General features: G+C 56.3%; 1 protein-coding gene across 8 annotated transcripts in view; it reads right to left on the bottom strand.

The window, feature by feature from the left end:
• KCNAB2 (potassium voltage-gated channel subfamily A regulatory beta subunit 2) overlaps positions 1-25,184 on the bottom strand; it is a gene marked incomplete at both ends in the record, with an annotated part of 56,295 nt that extends 31,111 nt beyond the window's left edge. For 2 of the 8 annotated variants that reach the window (XM_080690558.1, XM_080690559.1), the window contains 2 exons: positions 23,530-23,568; positions 25,108-25,184. In XM_080690558.1, coding sequence (XP_080546684.1) covers positions 23,530-23,568; positions 25,108-25,184 — 116 coding nt within the window. Of the gene's footprint in view, positions 1-3,401; positions 3,614-13,554; positions 13,773-23,529; positions 23,569-25,107 lie in introns of those variants that run through there. The other 6 variants (XM_080690554.1, XM_080690556.1, XM_080690555.1 and 3 more) reach the window with 4 other exon arrangements.
• Between the last annotated feature and the right edge of the window lie 286 nt (positions 25,185-25,470).

Here is a 25,470-nt window from a genome sequence, read left to right as displayed (position 1 = left end):
TTGGTTTGTCAGGCCTGAAGGCCCCCCGATTCCCAGAAAGGACTCTGAGTTTCCCCCCATGCCGGGGTGGGGACCAGAGAGTTTGTCTGTTGAGCCGACTCTCCACCCACTGCCCACAGGAACAATTTAACAAAAGTAGGACACCACACCATGTCACAATTACCCGGATCAACTTGTTCCCTGTTCAGATGATGGTATTAGTTCTGCCATCCGTGGCCCGGCCTCCAGAGGAGGAATGAGAAGGGTCAAGGTCCCCCCGGGCTGCGGCTTTACATCCACAGCTGCTCCGTGGGGCGGGGGACGCCTGGCACACTCGAGCCTGGACAGGGGCTGTCGCCATGCCCACGCGCACCCGGAGACAGGAAAACCATCTCTGCAGGTTGTTTTCCCCCAGTTACAACTTGATGTGATGAGAAAATTGTTGGTCAAAATCTCTGAACCCTAATACTGCTGGTCTTCATTAATTTGCCTCCTGTCTCTCCCAAGATCTGGAAGAACAGCTAATGAGGGCTGAGAGACGGAACTCCGGCCAGAGGAGAGAATCACGGGGCCACGGATTGCCTCCCAGCCCCGAGCCCCGTGACTCCGCAGACTCCGCGGCACTTGCAGACTTCCCTTTGCAAGGCGCTCAGGGCCTTCTGTCTTAGCATCTGCCTGGAGGATGAAGTCTGATCAGGTGAGAGGCAGGCAAGGTGCCCGGATGAGCTGGATTGAGGAGTAAGGGAGACAGGTCCTCCCCCACCCCCCATTAGCAGCTCGCTCGCCTGTCAGGCATAATGTGCCGCACCCAGAGGTATGATCTGCTTCTGGAATCTGCACCCAGATTCCAGGCTCCCTTAGGACAGAAGTGGACCTTTAATTTCCAACTGGAGCTGGCAGTCGTGGGGTGCCAGGGAGTGCTGTTGTTGGTGAAATTTGGGGGTGGGAAGACTAGGGTCTGGGCGAGACCCCCAGGGCAGAATGGCCCCTCCCCTGACTCTGGCCTTGGCCTCCGTCAACTTCAACTGAGCACCTCTTGGGCTCTTGGGCATGAGTGCGGCACCTGGTGCCGGTCACCAAGAACACCTGTGGGCTGTGCTGCCACACTGAGCGGGTGCCTGGAGTGGCCGTGGGGGGCAGCTTCCAGGGAGCTGGTGGGGCACTGGGATTGAGCCTGGCCTCAGGCCCTGCAGCCCCCCTGCTCCTTGGCTGTGGCCGGGGACAGTCACTGTGGGGCAACTCACGAGGCAGTGAACGCTGAGACTGGGTAGAAGGGGGCTCAGCAAGGGCGGATGGGGCCATGGCCGGGGCTCCCGGGCCCATTACAGCCGCTGAGAAGCCACATCATCCTACTTCCCTCCAGCGACAGCACTGAGAAAAGCGCACTGGGCCGGGCCACGTGTGAGGCTGCGTGGCCCTCCGCTGAAGACCCGGGGCCCGCAGCCAGGAAACAGTAGATCGGAACCCGGGCCCTCAGATTGCAAACCCTGCACTGCCCTGTCCTGCTGTCCCTGCCTCTGGCATGCACACCCGTGTATGGAGCCTCACTTCTGTGGACACACATGTGCTTGTACACGCATGTACACACATGTACACGGGTCACCTGGAGCACTTGGGCCATTGGAGATCCACTCCTCAATGACAGTAGGTGGGAGTCATGCTAACAGAGAGCTTTCTATGTGCAAAATAATGTCACTTGTATGAACTTGTTTGCTGGTCCCCAGATCAGCTTAAAAGTCCCATCAGGTAGCGGGGCGTGGTGATGCACGCTTGTAATCCCCATGCTTGGGAGGGGGAGACAGGAGGATCGTGCAGGTTCGAAGCCAGCCTTGCTGGCTTAAGAGACCCTGTTTCCAAATAAAAATATAAAAATAGGTCTGAGAGTGTAGCTCGGAGGTAGAAGGGCTTCCAGGAACCCCAGTACCACCAAAAAAAAAAAAAAAGTCTCTCTCTCTCTCTCTCTCTCTCTCTCTCTCTCTCTCTCTCCTTCCTCATATTGTTTTCCTGACACTGGGGATTGAACCCAGGGGTATTCCACCTTTGAGCGATGTTACCAGTCCTATTTCACTTTTAAATTTTAAAACAAGGTCTCAAGTCAGGCATGGTGGTGCACACTTGTAATCCCAGTGCTTGGGAGGCTGACAGGAGGATTGAATAGGTTTGAAGCCAGCCTCAGGTACTTAGTGAGGCTCTTAGCAACTTATGAGACCCTGTTTCCAAATCAATTATAAAATAGGGGTGGAGTGTAGCCTGGAGGTAGAAAGCACCTGGGTTCCACCCCCCGCAGTACTACACACACACACAAATAAATAAAACAGGTATCACGAAGTGATCACAGGCTGGGCTCCAACTTGCAATCCTCCTGTCTTAGCCTTTGGAGTTCTGGGGTGACAAGTGTGCGCCACTGCTCCCGTCTCGATCCCCACGTATATAAAAAGATATAAACCCCAGCGTTTCTACAGTAGAGAATTCCATTCTGGGTTGTCCTAAGCTCAGAGTATGAGAACGGAAGTCCTTTGCTGAGGGGTTCAGTAAAGAACCCCACACTCCTCAAGACCAGGGAGGGTGGGGTACAAGCTCAGACAGGACTCACCCCGAGTGTGTGGTGGGCTCGGGCGACTGGCTTCCCTTATGTGGGGTCCACCCAAGAGTACTGGAGGAGCTCTCCAGGTTGGCATAGTGCCGGCTGTGAGCCTGCCTATCCTTCCCTACGACGGGAACCCTTATACCATGACTGTTTCAGGTCCCTAAGAAGACGACTGACCCTGGCTCCTGTCTTGGAAAATATCTCCAGGAGGCCTGGGAACCAGAGCACGGGTGGAGGCCTTGCCCCGGGGGTACCTGCTCCAGGCACTAAGGGCCCTGCATGCAGAGTCTCACCCAGGGAGTCAGGAGAGCCAGACCCCAGCAGTGTGCCCCCACCCCGCCCCCAGGGGCCCTTCCTACAAGATTGAAACCCTCTCTTTCCATCCTGGGGCCAAAGCCCCTGGGCTGGGCGAGGGGGACTGAGGGAGGGAGGGAAGTCCGGTCCACATACAGACCTATCCACGTGCGAGCCAAGACAGCACTGGGGGCCTAGCGGGGGGCTGAGCCCAGAAGGAGGGAGACGGGACAGCCTGGGCTGATCCTCATGGGGAAGCTGGGAGTTCAGCTCAGCTGCCCTGCACTCCCTGACCAAACATCCTGTGAGAGGAAGCCAGGAGGCGTAGGGGCCATGGAATTGGCCACAGGTGCTTGATGATTGAAAATCCCCCCCCCCACAAGGAAACAAAGGCAGAAGAAACTTGGGGCTGCTGGAGCTTCACTCTTCTCCACATCCACCAAGTGCCAAGCACCCCCGAGCCTCAGCACAAACCGAGACAGAGGAGGAGGTGCCAGGGGAGGGCCAGCCCCCACCCCACACAGCCATCCACACCTCGTACCTATATTTCATGCCCGGCTGCTTCACGCTGGTGTCGCTGGTGCTCGGGACGCTCTGCACCGACAGCTGTCCCAGGCTCCGGGCCACCATGGCCACGGCGCGGAAGCGGCCGTGGGTGCCAGGGCTGGGGCTGCCGGCCGCCGACCGGCCCAGCCGCTCCTCGGGGCCCCGGGCCTTGAGGTTGTGCTCGGAGCACACGAAAGACACCTGCATGCTGAGGCCGGCTCAGCTCCTGGCCGCCTGGCCCGTCCTGCCCGGCTCAGGACTCATCTGTCCCTCAGGAGCCCTCCTGCCGGGGACAAGACTTTACCCCAGATGGCACGGGAGTAGCGAGGCGTCTTCAGGGGCGAGGGCTTCTGAAGGTATTGAGGACGGAGGAAACGGCGTCTGCGGAGGGCATCGGATTTCCAGACGGTGCTAGAAAGACCTCTTCCGAGGGGGGTCTGAGATGGCAGCAGGGGGGGCCATGTCTGCTGTCCTCTCACATCTCCCAGTCCTGGCCGGTTTTCCTGGTCCTCACGGTCTCTGGCTCAAGTCCCCAGCCGCCTCCAGACGTGCGCGGCAGGGCTGGGCTGCCAGGGACTCTGGCCGATGAGCTGAGCGCGAGCAATCGCCTTCCCCCGACAGCGGGAGGGAGTCAACCCCGCGTCAGCCTGCGGCTCCCGCTCCCGGAGCTCTGGAGTGGTGGCCTGGGGCTGAGCTGGCCACAGAGGCTGCCTTGCTGGGGCGGTAGCGGGCGGCTCAGGGGGTCTCAGGGAGCAGCTGCTCCTCGGGGCTTCCCTGGCTCTGCACACGGGGCTGCTGAAGCTCCCGCAGAGTCCACAAGGAGGTGGCGGGTGCGAGGCGCAGCCACTGGAGGTTCATTATTAATGACGCAGGATGCACAGACGCCTGCCCTGGTGGTCCCCGGAGGCAGGCACTGGCTGCTGGGGCCGAGCTGGGACAGGAGAGGCTGGCTCAGGCAGAGCCTCCCTGGCTCACCCGGGGAGGGGACATCCACCAGGGCTGGGCACAGGGAGAGTCTGGTGACAAATGACACAGATGGCCAAGGACAGAGACCCAGGTTACAGTGACCAAGGCACAGGGACGCCCGGCCTTGGAGCAGTACTTATCGCACCGGTCCGTAAGGATTTCTGGAATGGATGAACGCGCCCCTTCCTCACACACAGATCTCTCTCCTGCCCTGCAGGGTGAGCCCTGGACAAAGCTGCTTTTGGGTTTGCCCCTTTCACTGCCAGGAGGGGCTGCGCACGAGCACAGGAAGGGGCAGGTCACCAGGGTCTAGCTCAGGCTCTGCTGCTAATCCGCTGAACAAGAGGCAGGAGTCTGGCCTTCTCGGGCCACCACTGAAAAACTGAGGGGAGTGGCTGGAGCTCCAACTGAGCCCTGCAGGGACGCCCCACACCTGCCTGCTGTCCACCTTTGCTCCCGACAGGACTCAGAAAAGAATCTATCCCAGGAGGCCCTGCCTTTTGGATACAGAAGAATGAAATGTCGTTCCAGTCCTGGTCTCCCTGCTCGGGAGCTGGCTTCACTGCTTCTCCCAGGATTCACTGCTGTCGAGCGTAAGACGCCAAGCACAGGTCAGGTTGAGTGGCACACATCTGTAATCCCAGCACTCGGGAGGCTGAGACAGGAGGATTACTGATTTGTGCCCAGGTTCAACAACTTAGTGAGACCCTGTTTTTTTTTTTTTTTTTTTTTTTGTGTGTGTGGTACTGGGGTGGAACCCAGGGGCTTTTCTACCCCCAGGGTATACTCCCAGACCTATTTTGTACTTTATTTGAAAACAGGGTCTTACTAAGTTGCTGAGAACCTCACTTAGTAGCTGAGGCTGACTTCGAACCTGTGCGATCCTCCTGTCTCAGCCTCCCAAGCATGGGGATTACAAGTGTGCGCCACCACGCCCGGCTTGAAACTGTTTTAAAATAAAAAAATAAGCCGGGGGTGGTGGCGCACACTTGTAATTCCAGCATTCGGGAGGCTGAGACCGGAGGATCGCTCCCTGACCCATGTGACTGCCCCGGGGAGTCCTCCCGGGAGCCTGGGCCTGATGGACTTGGACCTGGACACAGAGGTCTGGGAAGGCAGAGCTTGTGTCTTTGCCAGGGATGCCCTGGCAGTTTCTGGGTGCCACGCACAGAGGTGAACGGCCTCTTGGGACTCCCTGAAGGCTCAGCTTCACCGTCTTCTTGATGGCTGCTCGCTCTGAGCAGGATTTGGCGGGCAGGGACCCTGTGCTCCAGGCAGGCTGGAGACCTTTCCGAGCCCCTAGGGTGGGGAGGGCGGCCTGCAGCACTGCCCCCACACACTGCTGAGCCCCCTCCCGAGGCTGGACCCCGGGGCTCCGAGACAAGGGGCTCCGGACTCTCGGGATCTCAAGCCTGCCCGAAAGGCCACATATGGCCACGATTCTGCTTTTGGTCTCTTCCCAGTCTCCGTCATCACCTCCCACTCTCCTCCCCAACTTGGGGGCTCTTTATATGGTACAAACAGGGCCAGAGCTTAGAATCCCAGCCTTCCCTAACTATGCAGAGCTTGAACCAAAATGGAACTTGCTCAGGCTAATAGCTCATGGGATCTTTAAATATCTGTCCCCTTCCCTATATAAAAAAGATTCTATTTGTTCATTCCGAGAGCATTTGGGTGCCTTCTGTGTGCCAGGTGTCCGGGCGCCCGCCCTCCTGGCGCTCCCGATCCAGGGAAGGACATTCGGGGAGCCTGAACAAACGCAGAGGCCTGAGCCCTTCCCTGGGCTGCTGAGCCCCGAGGCTGTGACTTCACAAAGGCTTTCCAGTGACGCGGTGACGCGGCACACTGAAATGTCCTCTTCCTTTTCCCCTTAGACATCTCTGTGCACTGGCGGACCACAGGAGCTCACAAGAGCTGGAATCTCACTAATCCCCCAAGGCGGCTCTTAATCAGACGATTAACAACGCGTCAGATGTCTGTCGCCTGTGTCATCGTACCACACCACCAGCAATCCCACCCCTAGGTACATACCCAGAGCACAGAAAACACACACCCGCACAAAGACGTGAAGCCAGATGTCCATAACAGCGCTCTTACCTATGGCCTAAAAGCGCAAACAGCCCAGAGGCTCATCAGCTGATAAATGGATAAACGTGTGGTCTATCCGTACAATGGAATATTATACAGCCATCAGAGGAAATGAGGCTGTCATACATGCTACAGCACAGAGAGACCTGGAAAACCTCATGCCTAGGGAAAGAGCCAAAGACCACGTCACACGACTTCGTTCATACGAAATATCAAGAATAGTAAACCCGCCGGGCGTGGTGGTACACGCTTGTAATCCCGCTACGTGGGAGGCTGAGACAGAAGGCCAGCCTCAGCTACTTAGTGAGGCCCTCCGCAGCTTAGTGAGACTTTGTTTCAAAATAAGGAATAAATAAAAAGCCGGGCGTGGTGGCGCAGGCTTGTAATCCCCGCGCTTGGGAGGCAGAGACAGGAGGATCGCGCAGGTTCGAAGCCAGCCGCGCTGGCGTAAGAGACCCTGTTTCAAAAATATAAAATAGGTCTGGGAGTGTAGCCCGGAGGTAGAAGGGCTTCCAGGAACCCCAGTACCACCAAAAAAAAAAAAAAAAAAAAAAAAAAAGAAGGAATAAAATCGGGCTGTGTGCCACAGTGATTCCATCTCAATAAGGCTGTCCCCCCATGTGGCCCCGAAAGCCTTTGGGCTTTGCTTCTGCTGTTCCTTAGGGATACCCTGCCTGGATCAGACGTTCAACTCACAGACGTCTGTGGCATCGGCTCAGCGTCTTGGTGTGAGGCCAGCCCCAAGCTCAACCCTCCCTTCTCTGAGTGTCCCCAACTCCCTCTCCCCAGAGACCCGAGGAGGTTTGGAATCATTGGCTGGTGGCCACCTTGGTGTCCCAGGGGTGTTCTGCCTTTAAGTTATACCCCACCCTTATTTTACTCTGCAATCTGAAACAAGGTCTCACTAAGTCTCTGAAGGTCTAAGTAGCTGAGGCTGGTCTCAAACAGTGCAAGGTTTCTGTCTCAGCTTCCCAAATACTGGGATTACAAGTGTGTGCCACCACACCCAGTTTGGGAGACTTCTACTTCTCTGGACATTCTGGAATGTATATTTCTTTTATACTCAGGGGAAAAGTACTCAGTTTTCCTTTGAACTATTTAACAATGGGCAATCAATTAGGATAAAATAATGGCTTTAAAAAACACAGAAAAAGAGGAAAGGACCAGGAGCCCTCTGTGTGTGCCCACCCGCGCAGCACCATGGCCGGGTGGACAAGACATTGAATTTGCCAGCCACGACTGCTGGTGTCAGAACTGACTGCGGGCTCCAGCCACGAGCTCTTCCCCAGGGCCCACTTAAGATGCCGGGATGACTTCACCCTGAGAGGGGTTCTCTCCCATGCGTGGAACCCCGGATGCCAGCCTCTTGCTCAACCTGGCTTCCTGAGGCCAAGGGTCACCAGGGATTTGGGCAGCTCCCAGACGAGAGAGAGAGAGAGAGAGAGAGAGAAAAGAAGAAGGAGGAGGAGAGGAGAGGAGAGGAGAGGAGAGAAGAGAAGAGAAGAGAGAAGTGAGGAGAGAGGTCCCGGAGACACCCGGGTTTGGGATATCTGACTTCCCCAACTATGAGAGGGAAGATTCCTGTCGCTCTAGGCTACCCAGTTTGTTACAGCAGTTCTAGAAATATGAGGATTTCTCTCAAGGCAGCCCCCACCTAGTCCGAGACAGGCCCACCCATCATTTTTCTCCCCTCTCTTCAGCCACAGAGCACCCTTCTCCTGTCCTTAACACACACTTGGATTGTCTCCTCCTCCAGGAATCCTCTCCTGGCTGCAGGTGATCTGTGGTCAATGAGAAGCTGGAGTCTGTCCACTGAACCAACTCCATACTTCCTAGAGGGTCTCCCTGGCTCGTGGTAACTGCCCCGGATGTGCGGTCAGTAAGTGCAGGACTCGGGACGCCTGCGCTCTCAGGAAGGTCACATGACCAAAGGCCACAGTCCGGGGCTGCCAGGGCTCCAGCCACCATGTCTGGGCTGCAGAGGAGGCTCAGGCCCAGCTTCCAGGTCGGGGAGGAGCAGGAGTGAGGCGCACTTTGGGAAAATGTTTTGGAAAATGGATTAAGACTGAGACCACTCAACTAAGAGGCTCAGAATGTCTTAGGTGCTGGGCACAGACCAAGGCTTGGCTTTTAGTGGGGTGCAGGGGGGCAAAACCAGGACCTCAGAGATGGTGGGGAACGTGGGAGACAGAGAGAGAGAGAGAGAGAGAGAGAGAGAGAGAGAGAGACAGCCAGCCAGCCAGCCAGCCAGGAGCTTGAGCTCAGGAAGGAACCAAGAAGAGTTTGTTTAGACCGGGCGCTTGGCTTTGGGGACCAAGCCAGGATATGAAGGAGTTCACCATGAAGATCCTGGAGGAACACATTCCAGGTCAAGGGAGAGGAAAGAGCGAGGGCCGAGACCAGAGGAGCAGGGGTGCACCGTGAGGCCGGGGCCTCTTGGGCAGGAGGGAAGGGGCCCAAGTTGAAGGCAGAGTGGCAGACAGGGCCATGTGGGGCTGCCGGAGAGTTTGGGTTTGCTCCCGGCACCCAGTGGAGAGCAGAGAAGAAACAAAGACTAGGGTTTCTCCTGCCCAAGGACACACCTCTGTACCCTCCCCAGGCTGTAGCCAGGCAGGCATGGAAGGCGCGCTGGAGGGGATCTTCACCTGCCCTCATGCTCACCCAGGGACCGTGAGCATTGGAGGGTTTAAAAAAATTATTTTTTCAGTACTAGGGACTGAACCCAAGGGCATTCTACCTCTGAGCTACACCCCCAGCCCTTTTTCTTTTTTATTTTGAAACAGGGTGTCGCTAAGTTGCTAAGGCTGGCCTTGAACCTGTGATCACCCTGTCTCAGCCTCCCAAGAACTGGGATTGCAAGTGCACGGCTTATGGCTTACATTTTTTCTTTTATTTTACTTATTTTTTGCAGTACTAGGGATGGAATCTACTTCTGAGCTACACTCCCAGCCCTACTTTCTATTTATTTATTTATTTATTTATTTATTTATTTATTTTTATTGGTGGTACTGGGGTGGAACCCAGAGGCTTTCTACTTTCGGGCTATACTCCCAGACCCATTTTATATTTTATTTGGAAACAGGGTCTCACTAAGTTGCTGAGAGCCTAAGTAGCTGAGGCTGGCTTCGAACCTGCGCGATCCTCCTGTCTCAGCCTCCCAAGCGCGGGGATTACAAGCGTGCACCACCACGCCCGGCTTTATTCTTTATTTTGAAACAGGGTCTCACTGAGTTGTAAAGGACCTCACTAAGTAGCTGAGGCTATCTGCGAACCGCAATCCTCCTGCCTCTGCCTCCCAAGTGCTGGGATTACAGGCGTGTGCCATCACACCTGGCCATTTTTTCTTTTAAACAGCAAGAGCTGAGGGGAGTTTTTAAAAGTGGGGAAGCCGCCGGGTGTGGTGGTGTACGCTTGTAATCCAGTACTTGGGAGGTTGAGTCAGGAGGATCACAAGTTCGTGGCCAGTCTCAGCTGCTTAGGGAGGCCCTCCACAACTTAGTGACATCCCAGGGTTGTAGCTTGGAGGTAGGATCTCCCTGGGTTTAATTCCCAGTACCACAAAAACAAACAAAACAAAAATGGGGAAGCTAACAGGAAAGTCTCCCCTGACATACATGTAACTACAGGCTAATAAGCTGATCACCCCAGCAACACTTATCCTCTTTTTTATATTAATATTTAAGACCATTTTTTGTGATACTGGGAATGGAACCCAGGGACCTCCTACCTCTGAGCTATATTCCCAGACCTATTTTACTTATTTATTTATTTATTTAATTTTTTTGGTGGTACTGGGGACGGAACCCTTCTACGTCGGGCTACACTCCCAGACCTATTTTATATTTTATTTGGCAACAGGGTCTCTTAAGCCAGCGAGGCTGGCTTTGAACCTGCGTGATCCTCCTGTCTTCGCCTCCCAAGAGCGGGGATTACGAGCGTGCACCACCACGCCCGGCTTATTTTTTATTTGAAAACAGTGCCTTGATAAGTTGCTGAGAACTTAACTAGGTTGCTGAAGCTGACTTTGAATTTTTGATCCTCTTGTCTCAGCCTCCCTGGTACCAGGATATCACAAGTGCACGCCATCACACTTGGCTTTTTTTTTTTGCTTTGTGATACTGGGGATGGAACCCAGGGGACCGCTACCTCAGAGCTACGCCCTCTTTGGAAACAGGGTCTTACTAAGTTTCTGGCAGCCTCGTTAAATTGCTGAGGCTGGCTTCAAACCTCTGGTATTTCTGTCTCAGCCTCCCAGGTACTGGGATTATAGGCATGTGCCACTGTACTCGGTTTGAGACAAAGTTCCACCAGGTCCTGTCCCAGTTACCAATGGGGAAGACTTGACTGCGGAACAATATTCATCTAGACCGTCAATAACTGGTGTCATGAAGCTTTGAGGCAGCAAGACAGAATTGACCAGCTAGAGCAGGACCCTCCTGGGCGGGACAACCATCCTCTCCTCTGCTCCTCACGTGGCCTTGAACCTTCAACCTTTCTGTCTCAGCCTCCCAAGTACTAGGACGGCAGGTGTGTGCCACCGCAAGGAGCCTATCCTAGTCCTTTCTAATTTTATCTGCAAAGATTCTACTTCCAGATAAGGTCACATTCTGAGGTTGTGGGTGGAGAGAGCGTTGAGGGATACAGTGCAACACACTACACCCACAGTCACAAGGCCTGTCAGCACCGGCGGGAGCTGAGGCCTTCGCAGGACTCGGAGGACAAGGCCTGGCCTCCCCCGCTCATCACCGGATGCCGTCCACCTTGCTCTGTCTAGCCCAGCATCTGAGCCCTCCTGATCTCCTTCAGCACATCGGAAAGGTCCACCCACGCCTTCCAATGACTCCTCTCAGATGGTCCAGGAGGCCTTGGTTCTCGTGTCCACTCCTCCGGCCAGCCTCCCTGTCCCCAGGGTCACCACCACACGCTCCTGCTTTCCTGCCTTGGGACAGTGGTGCCACCTGAACTTGCTTATGTGTGGGCCTGCTCTGTCTCCCCGCGCCCATGAGCAGGGGCTCTGAGAGTGGGACCTTGCTGGTGTCGTTCCTGCGGCCCCTCCAGGACCTCGCCCACTGCCTGGTGCCAAGTAGCGTCTCAATAAACCTTTGTGGAAGCCGGGCGTGGTGGCGCACGCTTGTAATCCCTGCATTCAGGAGGCTGAGACCAGAGGATTGCGGTTCGCGGACAGCCTCAGCTACTTAGTGAGGCCCTCTGTAACTCCGTGAGACCCTGTTTCAAAATAAAGAATAAAAAATAGGGCAGGGGGTGTAGCTCGGAGGTTGAATGCCCTGGGGTTCCATCCCCAGACCCGCAAAAAACAAAAACAAACAAACAAACAAACAAAAAACAACTTTGTGGAATAGTGCAAGGTGCTAATAACAAGCCCAAACCAAACAAAATAATGCACAATCTCCCTCTTGAGAAATTGCCATCAGAATTAGGCGTTCCATGGTGGCCAAGCCAGATGACCGTGCATCCTTCCCTTATGGCTGGATTTAGAATACAAAGCCTTAAACAAACTTAAATGCCATTAGTCCATTATTTTGTGGTACTGGGGATTGAACCCAGGGGCATTCTGCCTCCAAATTACACCCCTAGCCTGATTCTTATTCTTTATTTGAAAACATGGACTCACTAAGTTGTGGAGGGCCTAAGTAGCTGAGGCTGTCCACGAACCACAATCCTCCTGTATCAGCCTCCCAAGCACTGGGATTACAAGCGTGCGCCACCACGCCCAGTTCTTCAATGCCATTAATGGAATTCCAGAAGAAGCATTTTGTTTCCTTAAAACTACAACCACGTGTTCAAACAACGGGCAGGAGGATCAGAAAGAAACATCGTCCGTAGAAACACAACGGTGAAGGGACAGTACTGACTCTATGTACTCTCTAGCAAACAGCCGGACAATCCCCAGGCCCTGCGTCCTGGACCACAGATAGGCTGCCTGGCTAAACTTGAGCTTCAGATAAATGAGTAACTTTGTAGTATAAGTATGTCCCCAATACTGCATGGGACCTATTTATATGAAAATGATTATTTGCTGTTTCCCTGAAATTCCAATCTAACCGTTTTTTCATTTGCTGTATTGGGCAATCCTAGAAGGACTGACTGGGGACGGTTCCCTCTGACCACCTGGCTCTGATCAGGGCTTTCCCCCAGAGGCTCAGGAAGCTAAGCTGCATATATATATGTGGTACTGGGGTTCCTGGAAGCCCTTCTACCTCCAGGCTACACTCCCAGACCTATTTTTTATTTTTTTTAAATTTGGAAACAGGGTCTCTTAAGCCAGAGAGCCTGGCTCCGAACCAGAGCGATCCTCCTGTCTCCGCCTCCCAAGCGCGGGGATTACAAGCGTGCGCCGCCACACCAGGCTGAGCTGCATATTGTAAACAAGGACTTATAAGCCAGTGAGCTCTCAGGAGAAAGCCGGCAGGCGGGAGAGCTGTCCCAGGTGCTGAATGCAAAGATGACTGAATTCAATGGCGAGTCCTTCTGTGTTTCCAGGAAAAGTCAGGCCCACACGCCTACTGCGTAGACACACAGGACGATCAGTTCACAGCCTTTGCTATCCTAGTTACAGTTATATGCTGCCAATTCAGAGCCCACCTGCTAAAAACACTTCCCAGAGGGACAGACCAATTAAAGGGCACAAAGGAAAAAACCATTTTTGTCCCCAGAATCCAACCTGGGTTTCTGTTGCCAGAACAGGTATGTCCTCAGAGATGGCCAGTCGGCATGTCTGGCTCATCCCGAGCGACTAATTTGCCCTAATGCAGGTGTGAGAGACAAAATAGTGCGCCGCCTCTTCTACAAAGGTTTTTTTTCCTTTTCTCTCCCAAGAAGCCGTGTCCTTTTTCCGTGCAGAATATACCAAAGAGTATGTATTTTTGGATAGCTAGGGCTATAGCAGGCTCTCAGTTTCTTCTTTGATGTATTTTTATATGGTTAGAATTCTCAAAACAGGAAATATCTACCCCCATATACAATAACACTGTCGTTAGCGTTTCCGGGGCTGTGTCTCTTGTTCCTGCAGCACCTGCCCTAGGACCTCCACATCCTGGGGCCTCCCTGCCCTCTCCCCGCCGCCCAGCCCTTACCGATATTTCATGCCCGTGCGCTGGGCGGTGCAGCCGTCCAGGGAGAGGCCGTGCGTGCGGAGGAAACTCTCCATGTTCCTGGCCTGGGCAGCCGCCCGCACCTCCCGTAGCCGCTGCAGCTCCAGCGTGTCCGTCTGGCGGACGGGGTGCAGGGCCCAGTCCGAGTGGTACCTGCTGCTCACGCTCCGCAGACTCTCGCTGTACGTCATGGACAACATGGTGCTGCCCGACCTGGACGCTGCCACTGTCCAGACGGGAAACGCCAGGCGGCGGTGGGTTAGAGAGCACGTCGATGCCCCCGGTGCCCCAGGCTGGCCGGGTGGCCCTGGGGCAGGGGACAGCTACAGCGAACAACCTCCAGCCAGAGCTGCCACCAAGAAGTCTTGGTGCCCAGGGATGGGGCCTGGCCCCTGGATGAAAACCGCCCCTTGGTGTGACAGTCTCCATCCTCAAATCAGCACTCGCCAGGGACCGAGCCATCCTCCTCTACCTTGCATCCGTGGGATTAGCACAGGCCAAGCTGCATTCCAGGTGCGGGTGTGCATTACGAAGGTTCTGGAGGAAAGGGGTGCAGGGAGCATGCAGAGCCCAAGCCCCCCGCTGAGGACCTTGTTGCTGCCCCGCCAGAGACTCCACTGCTGCGTCATGGTGCTCTCTGGACGTGGCTCACAGGGCTAAGACCCCGGGGAGGGCTGTCCTTGCGGAGTAGCACAAGGCACATCTGCCCTGAAGCAAGCATCCTATTGGGAGCGGCCCCACGAAGGGGCAGGATGTACGCTAAGCTCATTCCTTGCTGTGGAGGGCACCGCTGCATCCAGAGGGCTCTCGGGACTCCAGGCTCCCTGATACCAAGGGTGTCATGGTCCACGGAGTTTTGCAACAGAAAGACCAAGCACAATGGCCGTAGGAGTGAGGTGTGGGCGGCCTGGGAAGTAGGTCTGGTTGGGGTAGGGGAACTTCAGAGCTGACAAGTTAAGGAACGTTGTCAAATCGTCACCCAAAACCAAACCCCAAACCCAAAACGCCATACAGATCCATCTATCTGGAATGATTACGTAATTGGCAGACCATCCACAGAATGAAAGTTTGTGTAGCCATCAGACACGGTGTCCTGATAGGAACTAACACGCAGTGAACCTAAGGGTTATGAATAAAAAAAAAAAAAAACGGGTGGGGAGCGGGGAGTGGTGGCACATGCTTGTCATCCTAGTACTTGGGAGGCTGAGACAGGAGGATCACAAGTTCGAGGCCACCTCAGAAATTTTGTGAGATCCTTAGCAATATAGCAAGACCCTGTTTCAAAGTTTAAAAAAACAAAATAAGGCTGCAGCTTGGAAGTAGAATGCCCCTGGGTTCAATCTCCAGTTCTACAAACACACAGGCACGAGGAGAAACTACTGTTGGTGTCAGTTCACAGACATCGATGTGAGTTGGCCAATGAGGGGCTGCATCATGGCTGGGTGTCCACATACTGATGATCGGCCAGGACACAGAGGCTGGCGTGGGACAGAGGTGTGGGCACAGGGCATGTGCAGTCCAAGCCCCTCAACCCCGCCTGACCGGAGCCCCAGCCGCTGCCCACACACCTGCATGCCGGCCCTGCGTGGTCACCTGGAGCTAGCCACAGAATCCAGTTTCAGCTGTGCCAGGGGCGAGTGGGAGGGGCAGGCTGGAGCCTGGGCACGGGGGCTGGAAGAAAACCAGCGCTGACCAGCGGCAGGGGCTCTGCTGGGGTCCGTGGGGACAGGGGAGAGTTGCCCCGGGGTTGCTCTGGGCTGTGCTTTCCGTGGGTGAGTTCACAGGGTCAGCGTGCTGGCTTCTCCAGGGGCCTGACCAAGGGCCCACAAAGCCCCAGCTGCGTGCTGATCCTTTCTGAAAGGGTGACCGGCCTGGCTGACCTTGAGGTGCTCGGCCGAGTGCACATCCAGGGAGCGGCCGTCTCCAGGAGCCCCGCGGCTGCTCCGCTGCAGTCTCACAGAGACTCTATCTGCTCTGCCCATGCCCAGCATGGAGCCGGCCTCAGAGCAGGAGCCAGAACTGCTTAGTGAACATGCAGGAGAGGCCGGGAAAGTGCCCAGAGGGGAGCTAGAGAGACCACGGGGGAAGGGGGCCCCGGGCCTACCCGGAGGAGGGAAGGTCACCCTCTTGGGCGAGGGGTGTGTTGTTCGCCATAGCTAATTTCCTTAGGGAAGGGGTCTGCATAACAGCCCTTTCTAAGAGTTAATCTGGAGCTGGGCGTGGTGGCGCACGCTTGTAATCCCAGCATTCTGGAGGCTGAGACCGGAGGATCGCGGTTCGCGGACAGCCTCAGCTACTTAGCGAGGCCCTGTGCAACTCAGTGAGACCCTGTTTCAAAAATAAAAAAGACTAAAAAATAGTGCTGGGGATGTAGCTCAGAGGTAGAATGCCCCTGGGTTCCATTCCCAGTACTGAAAAAAAAAAAAAAAAAAAAAAAAAAAAAAAAGGGCTCAGGGTAAGGCTCATCCTAGAAGTGGGGCTCAGAAACCCAGCTCCCTCTTCCTACTGGCCGGCTGGCCGGCCCCACTAACCAGCACATCCAGAGGGCCTCGTGGCTGGCCGCCAGCCCTGTGTGGGTGCGTGGAGGCCAACCCTCACTTCCCCGGGGCCCCATTCAGAGAGCAGGCCCGCCTGGCAGGTTGCAGCTGCCGCCGGCTCTTCCCGAAAAAGCAGGGCCTATCTCAGACAGGCCGAGTTCGATCGATAGCCATTAGCTTTCAAGACATTCCCCGCAGAGAGCAGGCTGGGTCTGGTTGGGCCCTGGACACACAGCTGAGGCTGTCGTGGGGTGACAGTGGGGCCAAGCTTTCAGGTTCAGGACAGGTTCAGCCCTGGCTGTCACCCACCCATGGCCCCCAGGCACCCCCAGCCGCCCAGGCCTCGGTCTTCCTGTCTGTAGGATGGGACTAGCGCAGGCCTATCAGCAGGCCGCACGAGAGGAGGACTGGCCACGGGGACAGGAGCTGGGAGGGGTGACAAGAGGTGCCACCCGTGGGCTGTGACACCAGTCACATGCAGTACTGGGGAGAGAGAGGATTCTAGAATCCAGCCGGCAGGCAGGGCGGGTCTGAAAGTGGGTCCATGACCAGAGGTTGAAAGGAGCCAGGCACCCACCAAACATCTCCAGGAATTGTCCCTTGTGGCGCGTTCCACAGCCGTGACGTGGGTCAGCTCAGAGCCACCCGCTGTAAGTGGCCACCAGGGACTTGTGGGCAGAGACGTAGACACGGCAGCCCTGGTGCGGGGAGCAGAGACCTGTGTTCACCAACCGGCCCTTGGCCAGGAGGAGGCCTCTGGGAGGAAGCTGGGGCACTGCCGGGGGACGTTTGGGTGTTGGGGACACAGTCCATCTCCTGGACTCTCTCACACTGGGCTCTGTTCTGGGCTTTTTCTGGAAGTTTCTTTCTAGCAGACTGTGGTCCCTGCACAAAGGGCCTCAGGTGAGACATTGCCAGGGAAGATGGGGGGAGGGAGCCCATTGCTGGGGCCCCGGCCTCAGGCCCTCCATCTCCTGAGCTCAAAATTCAGTGACCCCCGACCTCCTTTGACTCACAGCACCCCAGCTGCCTTCTACGGTGCGGCTGATGCTTCGCCCAGGGAAAACAAGCCCCCTCCTGAAAGCCGCTGCTAATTACTCCACGCGGACAGTTCTTTCCTGCGCTGGGGCCTGCCTTCTGCGAATCTATTCTTGTCGGCTGGGGGGCTCGGGGGAATTCACGTGAATTCACACCCGTGACACCAAAAAACCTAACCTCATTAAGCCGGCGGGAGTCACCGCCTCCCCCCCTGAGCCTTCCTTCTATCTGGAATTTCTGAATCGGGGTCTGTTTACTGACAGCCACCAAAGCTTGACAGGAGTGATGGAGCAGGCAGACTGAGACCCCCCCGCCCCCCGCCCCCGTCGAATGATGACAACTGTCTAGAAATCAGAGCCACCAGCCGGCGTTCTCCAAAGCGGAACAAGCGGTTAGCGTTCCATGGGCCCGGCTCCGCGACACAGGACGCCACATCAGCGCAGAAACAAAAAACCATCTTGCTAAGAACGCTCAGCGAACCCAGGCCCCCGACAAGCAGCCCGCGGCGGCGCCCTCCTGGACAGACCTCCCAGACGGCACAGACCTCCCCGGCAGCGTTCCCGGCCAAGTGCGAAAATGCTGAATCTGAAAGGGTGAGCGAGGCGCAGAGTCTCCGGCAGACGGGAGGACAGTCCACGCCGGGCAGGGCGGGCGGCAAGCAGGCTCAAGCGAGGGGACATCAGGGCCGTGGGTGCTGCCAGGCGGGGGCCCGTCCACCCTCCTCCGTCCAGCGCGGTCATCTCAGTTTACCCTGGGCCGGCTCTTTCTTTGAGGTCGTCTGCTTCGAAAAAACGTAGAGGGTCTAATTTCGGATCAGCCCTAAGCATCCTAAAATACCATCCCGTCCGTTATTTTCATTCCCGGGGACGCCTCCTAAGGAGGTGGCCGCAGCGTCCATTCCCGGGGCCCCCAGAAAGGGACGACTCACCTGCCTCCGTGGGCGGCTGCTCGTTAAGAGGGCCACAGCCTGGTTATTAGGATCTAAGGATCTGGCGCAGCGGTGTTTCATTAGGGAGTGTCACTGCGGAACGTCAGAAGCGTTCCACGAGCGAGCAGAGTCCCACAAGGGTCGGCTCTGGAGGCAGCCGGTCCATTAGTCCTATTAGGGCGTCTCATCTCTGGTGAAGAGGCTGAATTATTAAGCAGCGCCGCTTCCCCTAAAAGCTCGGAAAGTGAGTTCCGCGGTGCAGCCTGGCACGGCCGGTGGCTGGCAGGCAGGGCTGGGGTGCAGCCCGAGGTGGGGTCCTGCCCTGCCTGCAGCACCCTTGCACCAGGGCCCCCGTGTGCCAGAGGCACGGACTCTCGGAGCCACAGGTAGCTGGGGGCGGGCCGTGCTGTCTGCTCTTTGAGTGCGGGGCTCAGCGTGTCTACCCCACCTGATTTAATGGTGCCTGCAGAAGGAAGCCAGGGTCCCCACAGCACGTGACCACCCTTCACTGGCGAAGGGGTCGAGAGGCACGCTTTCTCTCCACCCGGATGTGCCACGCATTGGTATGTCTATACTGCCGCTACCTGCAGATGCCAGGAGGTGCTGCAGATCTGCTCTCTGGACACCCCGCTGCCACTCCCTCCAGGTAGGGTGCAGCTCTTCTTCACAGCACATTCCCTGAGCTTCGAGACTGCTCCGGGTGAGGTTAAATGCTGAGACCTCTGCCCAGAATCACGCCCCCCCCCCCGGCACCGTGTGTCGTCTGTGTGTGGGATTTTGGGTGGAGGCTGATCTGTCTCTCCCGTGACAAATGAACAAATAATGCTAGCTGCCACTGCGGGGAGAAGGACAGAGCGGGAAATCAATTCCCAGATGTGGACGGTAAGGTAAGTAAACCCAGCCAGGCACGGTGGCTCGCGCCTGTAATCCCACTACTTGGGAGGCTGAGACAGGAGGACGGCAGGTTCGAGGTCAGCCTCTGCAACTGAGTGAGACTCTGTTTCAAAATAAATAGGGTTCAGAGGTAGAATGCCCCTGGGTTCAATCCCAAGTATCAAAAAAGAGTTAATAAGCCGGGCGTGGTGGCACACGCTTGTAATCCCCGTGCTTGGGAGGCTGAGACAGGAGGATCGCACAGGTTCAAAGCTAGCCTCAGCTACTTAGTGAGGCTCTCAGCAACTTAGTGAGACTCTGTTTCCAAATAAAGTATAAAAAAGGTCTGGGAGTATAGCCCGGAGGTAGAAAGCCTCTGGGTTCCACCCCCAATACCACCAAAAAAAAAAAAAAAAGAGTTAATAAATTGGGTGATCGGCACGGTATCTGGAAAGATCTCAGTGACGGAATTGGGATGTATTTCCTCCGAAGGCCAAGCCCACTGCTATGGTATGGAAATGGTTTGAGTAGAGCTTTGATGTGTTGGCGGTGGTGCAGCCTTAAGGGGCGGGGCCTAATGGCAGGTCCTTCGGCCATTGGGGGTGTGCCCGTGGGAGGCATGGAGGCAGTTCTCAGGAACCTGGCTTCTTGCAAGAGGAACTTTAAGGAATCAGCTTGATCCACGACGTACTCTCTGGCTCCCGCTGGTGCTGCGATCTCCCCTTCCTCCCAGTTGGTCCTGCCATCCGACAGCCAACAGGGCCAGCGCCCGCGCCGTGCCCGCCCTTGAACCTCAACTGGGGGCTCAATGCTCCTTTCTGTTACTGTCAGCCCACCTGGGTGATGAAAAGTGGACTCGTTCTCTGCCGTGACAGCCCCTCCTCACCGCCTGGCCTCGTTGCTGCGTGGTTACCAGCCTACTGTGCTCCGGGCTACCTCTTTTCTTGTCTCTGTGGGCGTCTCGGTGCCTGCCCGTCAGTGGCCGGCCCCGCAGATGTGGGCCCTGACATCTCTGCCTCTGCCCCGTACCCTTCGCTCTCTCGCGCGGTCCCTGGGGGCCGCCCTCCTCCACCCTCCTGGATGGACGCCAGGTCTCCCCGTGTTCAGCCTCTCCGCTCATCTTTCCCCCTCTCCTGGGCTTCCTTCCCACACGGGGCTCTGATTCCTACCTGCGCAGACAGCGCAGCGGCTCCCCGTGCTGTGGTAACACGCATGTCGGGCCCCAGCCTCCTTCTGCAGTCTGGTCCCTGGTGGCCCGGCTGGTGCGGCAGCAGCTCCTGCCTCTGCGCACACCTTCACCTCGCGGCCGTATCACCTACCGGAATGTTCTTCCCAGCCTTCGAGGTCCAGCTCAAAGGCCCTGAGTTGCCCTCCCTACAAGGCTGTGCTGGCGCTGGGCTGCGGGACCACGCCCTTATGGCGCTCAACAGCTCTGTGGATGTGTGAGCGTGTGTGTGTGTGTGTGTGAGCGTGTGTGTGCGTGTGTGATTAAACCTGGGGGCAGCTACCTCCAAGCTATATTCCCGGCCCTGTTTTATTTTTTTTATTTGAAATGGAGTCTCACTAAGTTATAAAGGGCCTCACTAAATTATTGAGGCTGGTCTCAAACCCGTGATCCTCCTGTCTCAGCTCCCAACTACTGGGATTACAGGTGTGTGCCAATGCACCTGGCTAGCTCTGTGGACTTCTCCCGCACACGAGTTGCCTCCTAGACACCCCCAAGTTTTGGGATGGATTGCACCCCTGTTCCCAACCCTTCCCCCTCTTCCTGTATCCATGACCTTTGCTGTGTGACTTTTTTGTGTGTGTGTGGTACTAGGGATTGAACCCAGGGGCATTCTACCTTCGAGCTACACCCCTAGCCCTATTTTATTATTTATTTTATTTTATTTTTTGGTGGTACTGGGGTTCCTGGAAGCCCTTCTACCTCCGGGCTACACTCCCAGACCTATTTTATACTTTTTTATTTTTGGAAACAGGGTCTCTTAAGCCAGTGCGGCTGGCTTCGAACCTGCGCGATCCTCCTGTCTCCGCCTCCCAAGTGCGGGGATTACAAGCGTGTGCCACCACGCCCGGCTTATTATTCTTTATTTTGAAACATGGTTGGTCTTACTAAATTTCGGAGGGCCTAAGTTTCTGAGGCTGGCCTCAAGCCTGTCATCCTCCTGACTCAGCCTCCCAAGCACTGGGATTACGTGTGTGCCACCACACGTGGCTGCCATGTGACTGTACTTCCTCCTGCCAGCGAGCTGGCTTTGGAGCATGGGCATGAGTCTTGCTTTGGCCAAAAGAACACGAGCAGAAGTGACAGCGTTCCCATTCACCCACAGGCCCCCAAACAGGCATGTCTCTACCTTCTTCTGGCACTTCAGCCACGGGAAGAACAGGCCTGGGCCAGGCTTTGGTGAAAAAGGACAGGATGGAGAACGCTTGGACCCCCCTGCAGCTTGGGGACAAACCTGGCCCAGCTCAGCCCAGGGGAGTTGACTCTAGTCAACTTCCAAGACATAGGAACAGGAAAGAAATGATATTGCCACCCGGCGCTAAGGTTGGGGCTACTTGTTACGGGGCCGTCTGAGCAGTGCTGGCTGATACAGGTCTTCCTCCCTTACTATTGCGGGAGCTTCCCAAAGGCAAGTTCTTGTTTTGAGCACCTCTGCCAAGCAGAGGCCAGCCCGAAATAACTCAGATAGCGTTCCTATAGCCAGGCTTAGTGTCATGTGGCGGGGGTTTACTACAGGGAGCGGCATCCAGTCTCTTAAACGCACAAAGATCCCAGCCGTGTGACAGCATCACCAAAGGACCCAGCTGACTGTTCATGAGAAGAAACCACGCTGGTGGGCTAAGGCCCAGGACGCCCAGAGCCTGCACGCACCGGGATATGGACTGAGAGGCCAGCTACGAAGGACTTCAGAGCTTGCCCGTGGGGAAGGGAAGGCCCCTGCAGATGAGGGTGTTCGCAGGGCGTGGACGAAGGGAGGAGCCTGCTTCCCAGGGCTAGGGAGCGAGGTAGTCGATCCTGTCACAACTCCGTTACACCTGCATGGACTTGGCCCCTGACCTGGCAGGTGCAGCTGCTGACTCCTCCCCTTCCCTGCTGGCCTGCAGCGGGCCAGGCTCCCCGAGGGTGCGGCTCAGGTGTGAAGTAGGTGGTCTCGTCAGACCCTCTGGGATGAACGCCACAGGTCCATTACGCTATATTATGCCCCCCCCACAAACGTGAGTTCTGACACATGCCCTTCCTCCAGTAAAAGCATTCACAAGCTCAAGTTCAGACACAATTATTGCAGGACTAAAACTCTTATCTAGCCATCTCCTTGGAGCTCGATGTAAAGAGGCGCTGATACAGAGGCATGAATTAGCCTGTGTGCCCAGGTCCACCCTCACAATCCGAGGAAGCAAAAGCCCCCGTGGAGCCCGCGCCCACCCCAGCACCCACTGCCCCAGGTCCCCTGCGCACCTGCCACGCTGCCCCACAGCGCCACCTCTGGTGGGCGCGTGCAACGCCGGGGAGCTGGATCTGGATGGAGACCTGCCAGGCTTGAAGGCTAAGACGCCGCAAAGTTCCCTGGGACCAGCCAGCAACTGCCGTGCTCAGTCCCAAGGCTGGCGGAGCTCGCTGACCTGCACGGTCAGCGCGGCCCTGACACCTCCGCTCCCGGACCTGGAGACATCCCAGGAATTACGTATCTCTGTGTTGCGTCCCCACGATGCATCCTCGGGCATGGCGGCCCTAAGGAATGGATGGCCTTGCCAGACAGGACCCTGCTGGGCTGAACACCTGAACCTCTTTTTTCTTTTGCATGGTACTGAGGATTGAACCCAGTGGGGTTCTACCATTGAGCTACACCCCCCAGGCCTTTTTATTTATTTTATACCGAAACGGGGGCTCACTAAGTCACCGTGGGTTTTGCCAACTTGCTGAGGCTTGCCTTGAACCTGCCATCCTCCCGTCTTAGCCTCCCAAGTACTGGATTACAGGCATGCAACACTGTGCCCACGCCTGGACCTCTTCACACCACGTCCTTCTGGGGCGCAGTCTCTCACCAGGTAAACACCCGATTTCTAATTTCCCCACAGGAAGCACAATAGAAGAGCGATACTGTCCACTCTGACCCTGATCCGAGTCTCACCGCACCGCCACTCCAAGGAGGCTTTACCTTTCCGTGAACCCAAGGCTCAGTAGGCTACAAGTCAGCCTGAACCCACAGGCAAGCGGGGGAAGCGCCGGCTCTCCGCGGAGGCTTTATCCTGGTAACACAATCACAGACTCATGGCCACATGCGGGCTCCCAGCGCCGCCGGTGCCACAGGAGGGAAGTGTTAATGGAAGGTTTGGCAGAGAGCTGAGCAGGCAGAAGAGAAGAAGCCCATATGCTCAGGTCGAAGCAAACTTCCAGGGCACAGACACACGCAATCAACCCGGCCGCACATTCTGCACCCGGACCCCTTACGGACAATCTGTGGGTGGGGACCGGGAGAGGCAGGCAGAGCCCGGGTGTCTTCAGAGAGAGGGGCACCCCCAACCCCCTTCCCTGGCTTTCAGCCTGCTGGGTTTGAGGGAAAACGGGGGACTCATTACCTGTAAAACTGGAGCTGCCTTTTGGGACTCCCATACCGACTGGGAAGGGAGAGAAGAGAAACACAGGAGGAATTGATGATCTCGTCCAGAACTGGCATAACCACAGGTAGGTTCCCACTCAGAATGCGTGCACCAGCAACATGCCGCAGGCCCCGCACCCCCGCCCTCTGCCCACCGGCCGCCGCCACTGAGGATGCGCGGCCGGGTACCAAAAGCTCGGCAGCAGTGCCACCCAGTGGCCACGGAGGCGAGGGCCCAGAGACCCATCTGGCCACTGAGGGGATCTTCTGCGCCTGGCCTGGTTTCCCACGGTAAACCTCTGGGGTGAGACTCTGGGTTCTGATAGATATTCTTTCTTATTAATTAATAAATTAATTTATTTTTGGTGGTGGTCGTACTGGGGATTGCACCCAGGGGTGTTCTATCTCTGAGCTACACGCAAAGCCCTCTTTCTTTCTTTCTTTCTTTCTTTCTTTCTTTCTTTCTTTCTTTCTTTCTTTGCAGTACTGGGGATAAAACCCAGGGGCAGTCTACCTCTGAGCTACATCCCAGCCCTATTTTTTAGTCCTTTTTTATTTTTAAAACAGGGTCTCACTGAGTTGCGATGTGCCTCGCTAGGTAGCTGAGGCTGTCCACGAACCTGGATCTTCTAGAATCTGTTTCCCAAATGCTGAGATTACAAGCATGCGCCACCACGCCCGCCCCCCTTTTTATTTTTTGAAACAGGGCCCCGCTAAGTTGCCGAGGTTGGCCTCAAACCTGCGATCCTCTTGTCTCAGCCTTCCAGGCCCTGGGATTACAGACGTGCACCACCATGCCTGGCCCACGTGCTTCGGAACATGCTATGTAACATGCTGTAGAACATGCAAAAACATCCCGTCGAGAGGTGCGGGTCCGCTGTACCCTGGAGTGACTGTGACGCTTAGGACCCTTCTCAGGACAGACGCTCCTTTGATCTAGAAAGTTCCCACTGCCTAAGGGCTCAGGGCCCCCAGTGCTTCAGGACAGCGACTCTGGCCTGGAGAGTCCGTGCTATCTAGCGCCCTCTGCTGTTCAGGGCAACACATGATAACACAGGAGGGTCTGTGCTATCTAGCGCCCTCTGCTGTCTAGAGCTGCCTGCCATGCAAACTGGTACCCCAGAGCTGGACTTGGAGACGGCCTCTGTGAGCATCTGCATGCACCCCCCCCCCACTGCAGCACCGGCAAACAGGTAGCCATGGCTCCCCAAACCCCCTGGAGGCTGAGTGCTGGGGACCCCGGGGGCCACCGAGGCCATGAAGGGTAGTGTGAGCAATGGAAGCCCGGAGCACCCTCCACTCTGGGCGGGCTTCTCTGTTACCCTCAAATAAAATATTCTGGAAGCATCAGGGACCAGAAAGGAATCTGTTGTGGCTCAAGGCCACCTGGAGAATTATTGGTTCTGTTTTTCCACTTTGGTTTCTAGAAACGTCTCTTCCTTTCTTGGAGAAAATGCTCACCAGCGTGTACCCCAGCTCTGTGGGCCCTGCTCCCTCCTCCTGGGGTGGGGAGGCCTCGGCTCTGGGGGGCCCTGCGGGGGGCGGGCAGGCAGGTCACCTGTGCATCATTCCGGGGGAGTTGGTCTGCCGCAGGGAGGGCCGCGCCGGGGAGCCCGTGGTCGATTCTGGATACATGGAGATGGTCTCACTCGTGCAGACCCACTCGCTTTTTCACAGAGGGAAAGCTCTGGAAGAAATGCAAGGTAGGGTGAGAGTAGGGTGGTGGTTAAAGAAGACCCACCAGGTTTGGCCGGGGGGTCCTGTGGTCTGTGGGGCTTGGAGGCCGGGTGAGCTCTCAGGGCATGTGCACATCCTGTGTCAGACAGACAGTCCGACTCCCGGGCTCAAACGGGCTGGATCCCATCCCTCCATCCCACGTCCCACTCGATGCATGACAGGTGCTGGGCGCCGGCGGGGGGTG

Source organism: Muscardinus avellanarius (assembly GCF_963383645.1).
Source record: "Muscardinus avellanarius genome assembly, chromosome: 3".
Classification (NCBI taxonomy): domain Eukaryota; kingdom Metazoa; phylum Chordata; class Mammalia; order Rodentia; family Gliridae; genus Muscardinus; species Muscardinus avellanarius.
The sequence above is the reverse complement of the archived record's forward strand: the minus strand, read 5'-3'. Positions and strand labels throughout refer to the sequence as shown.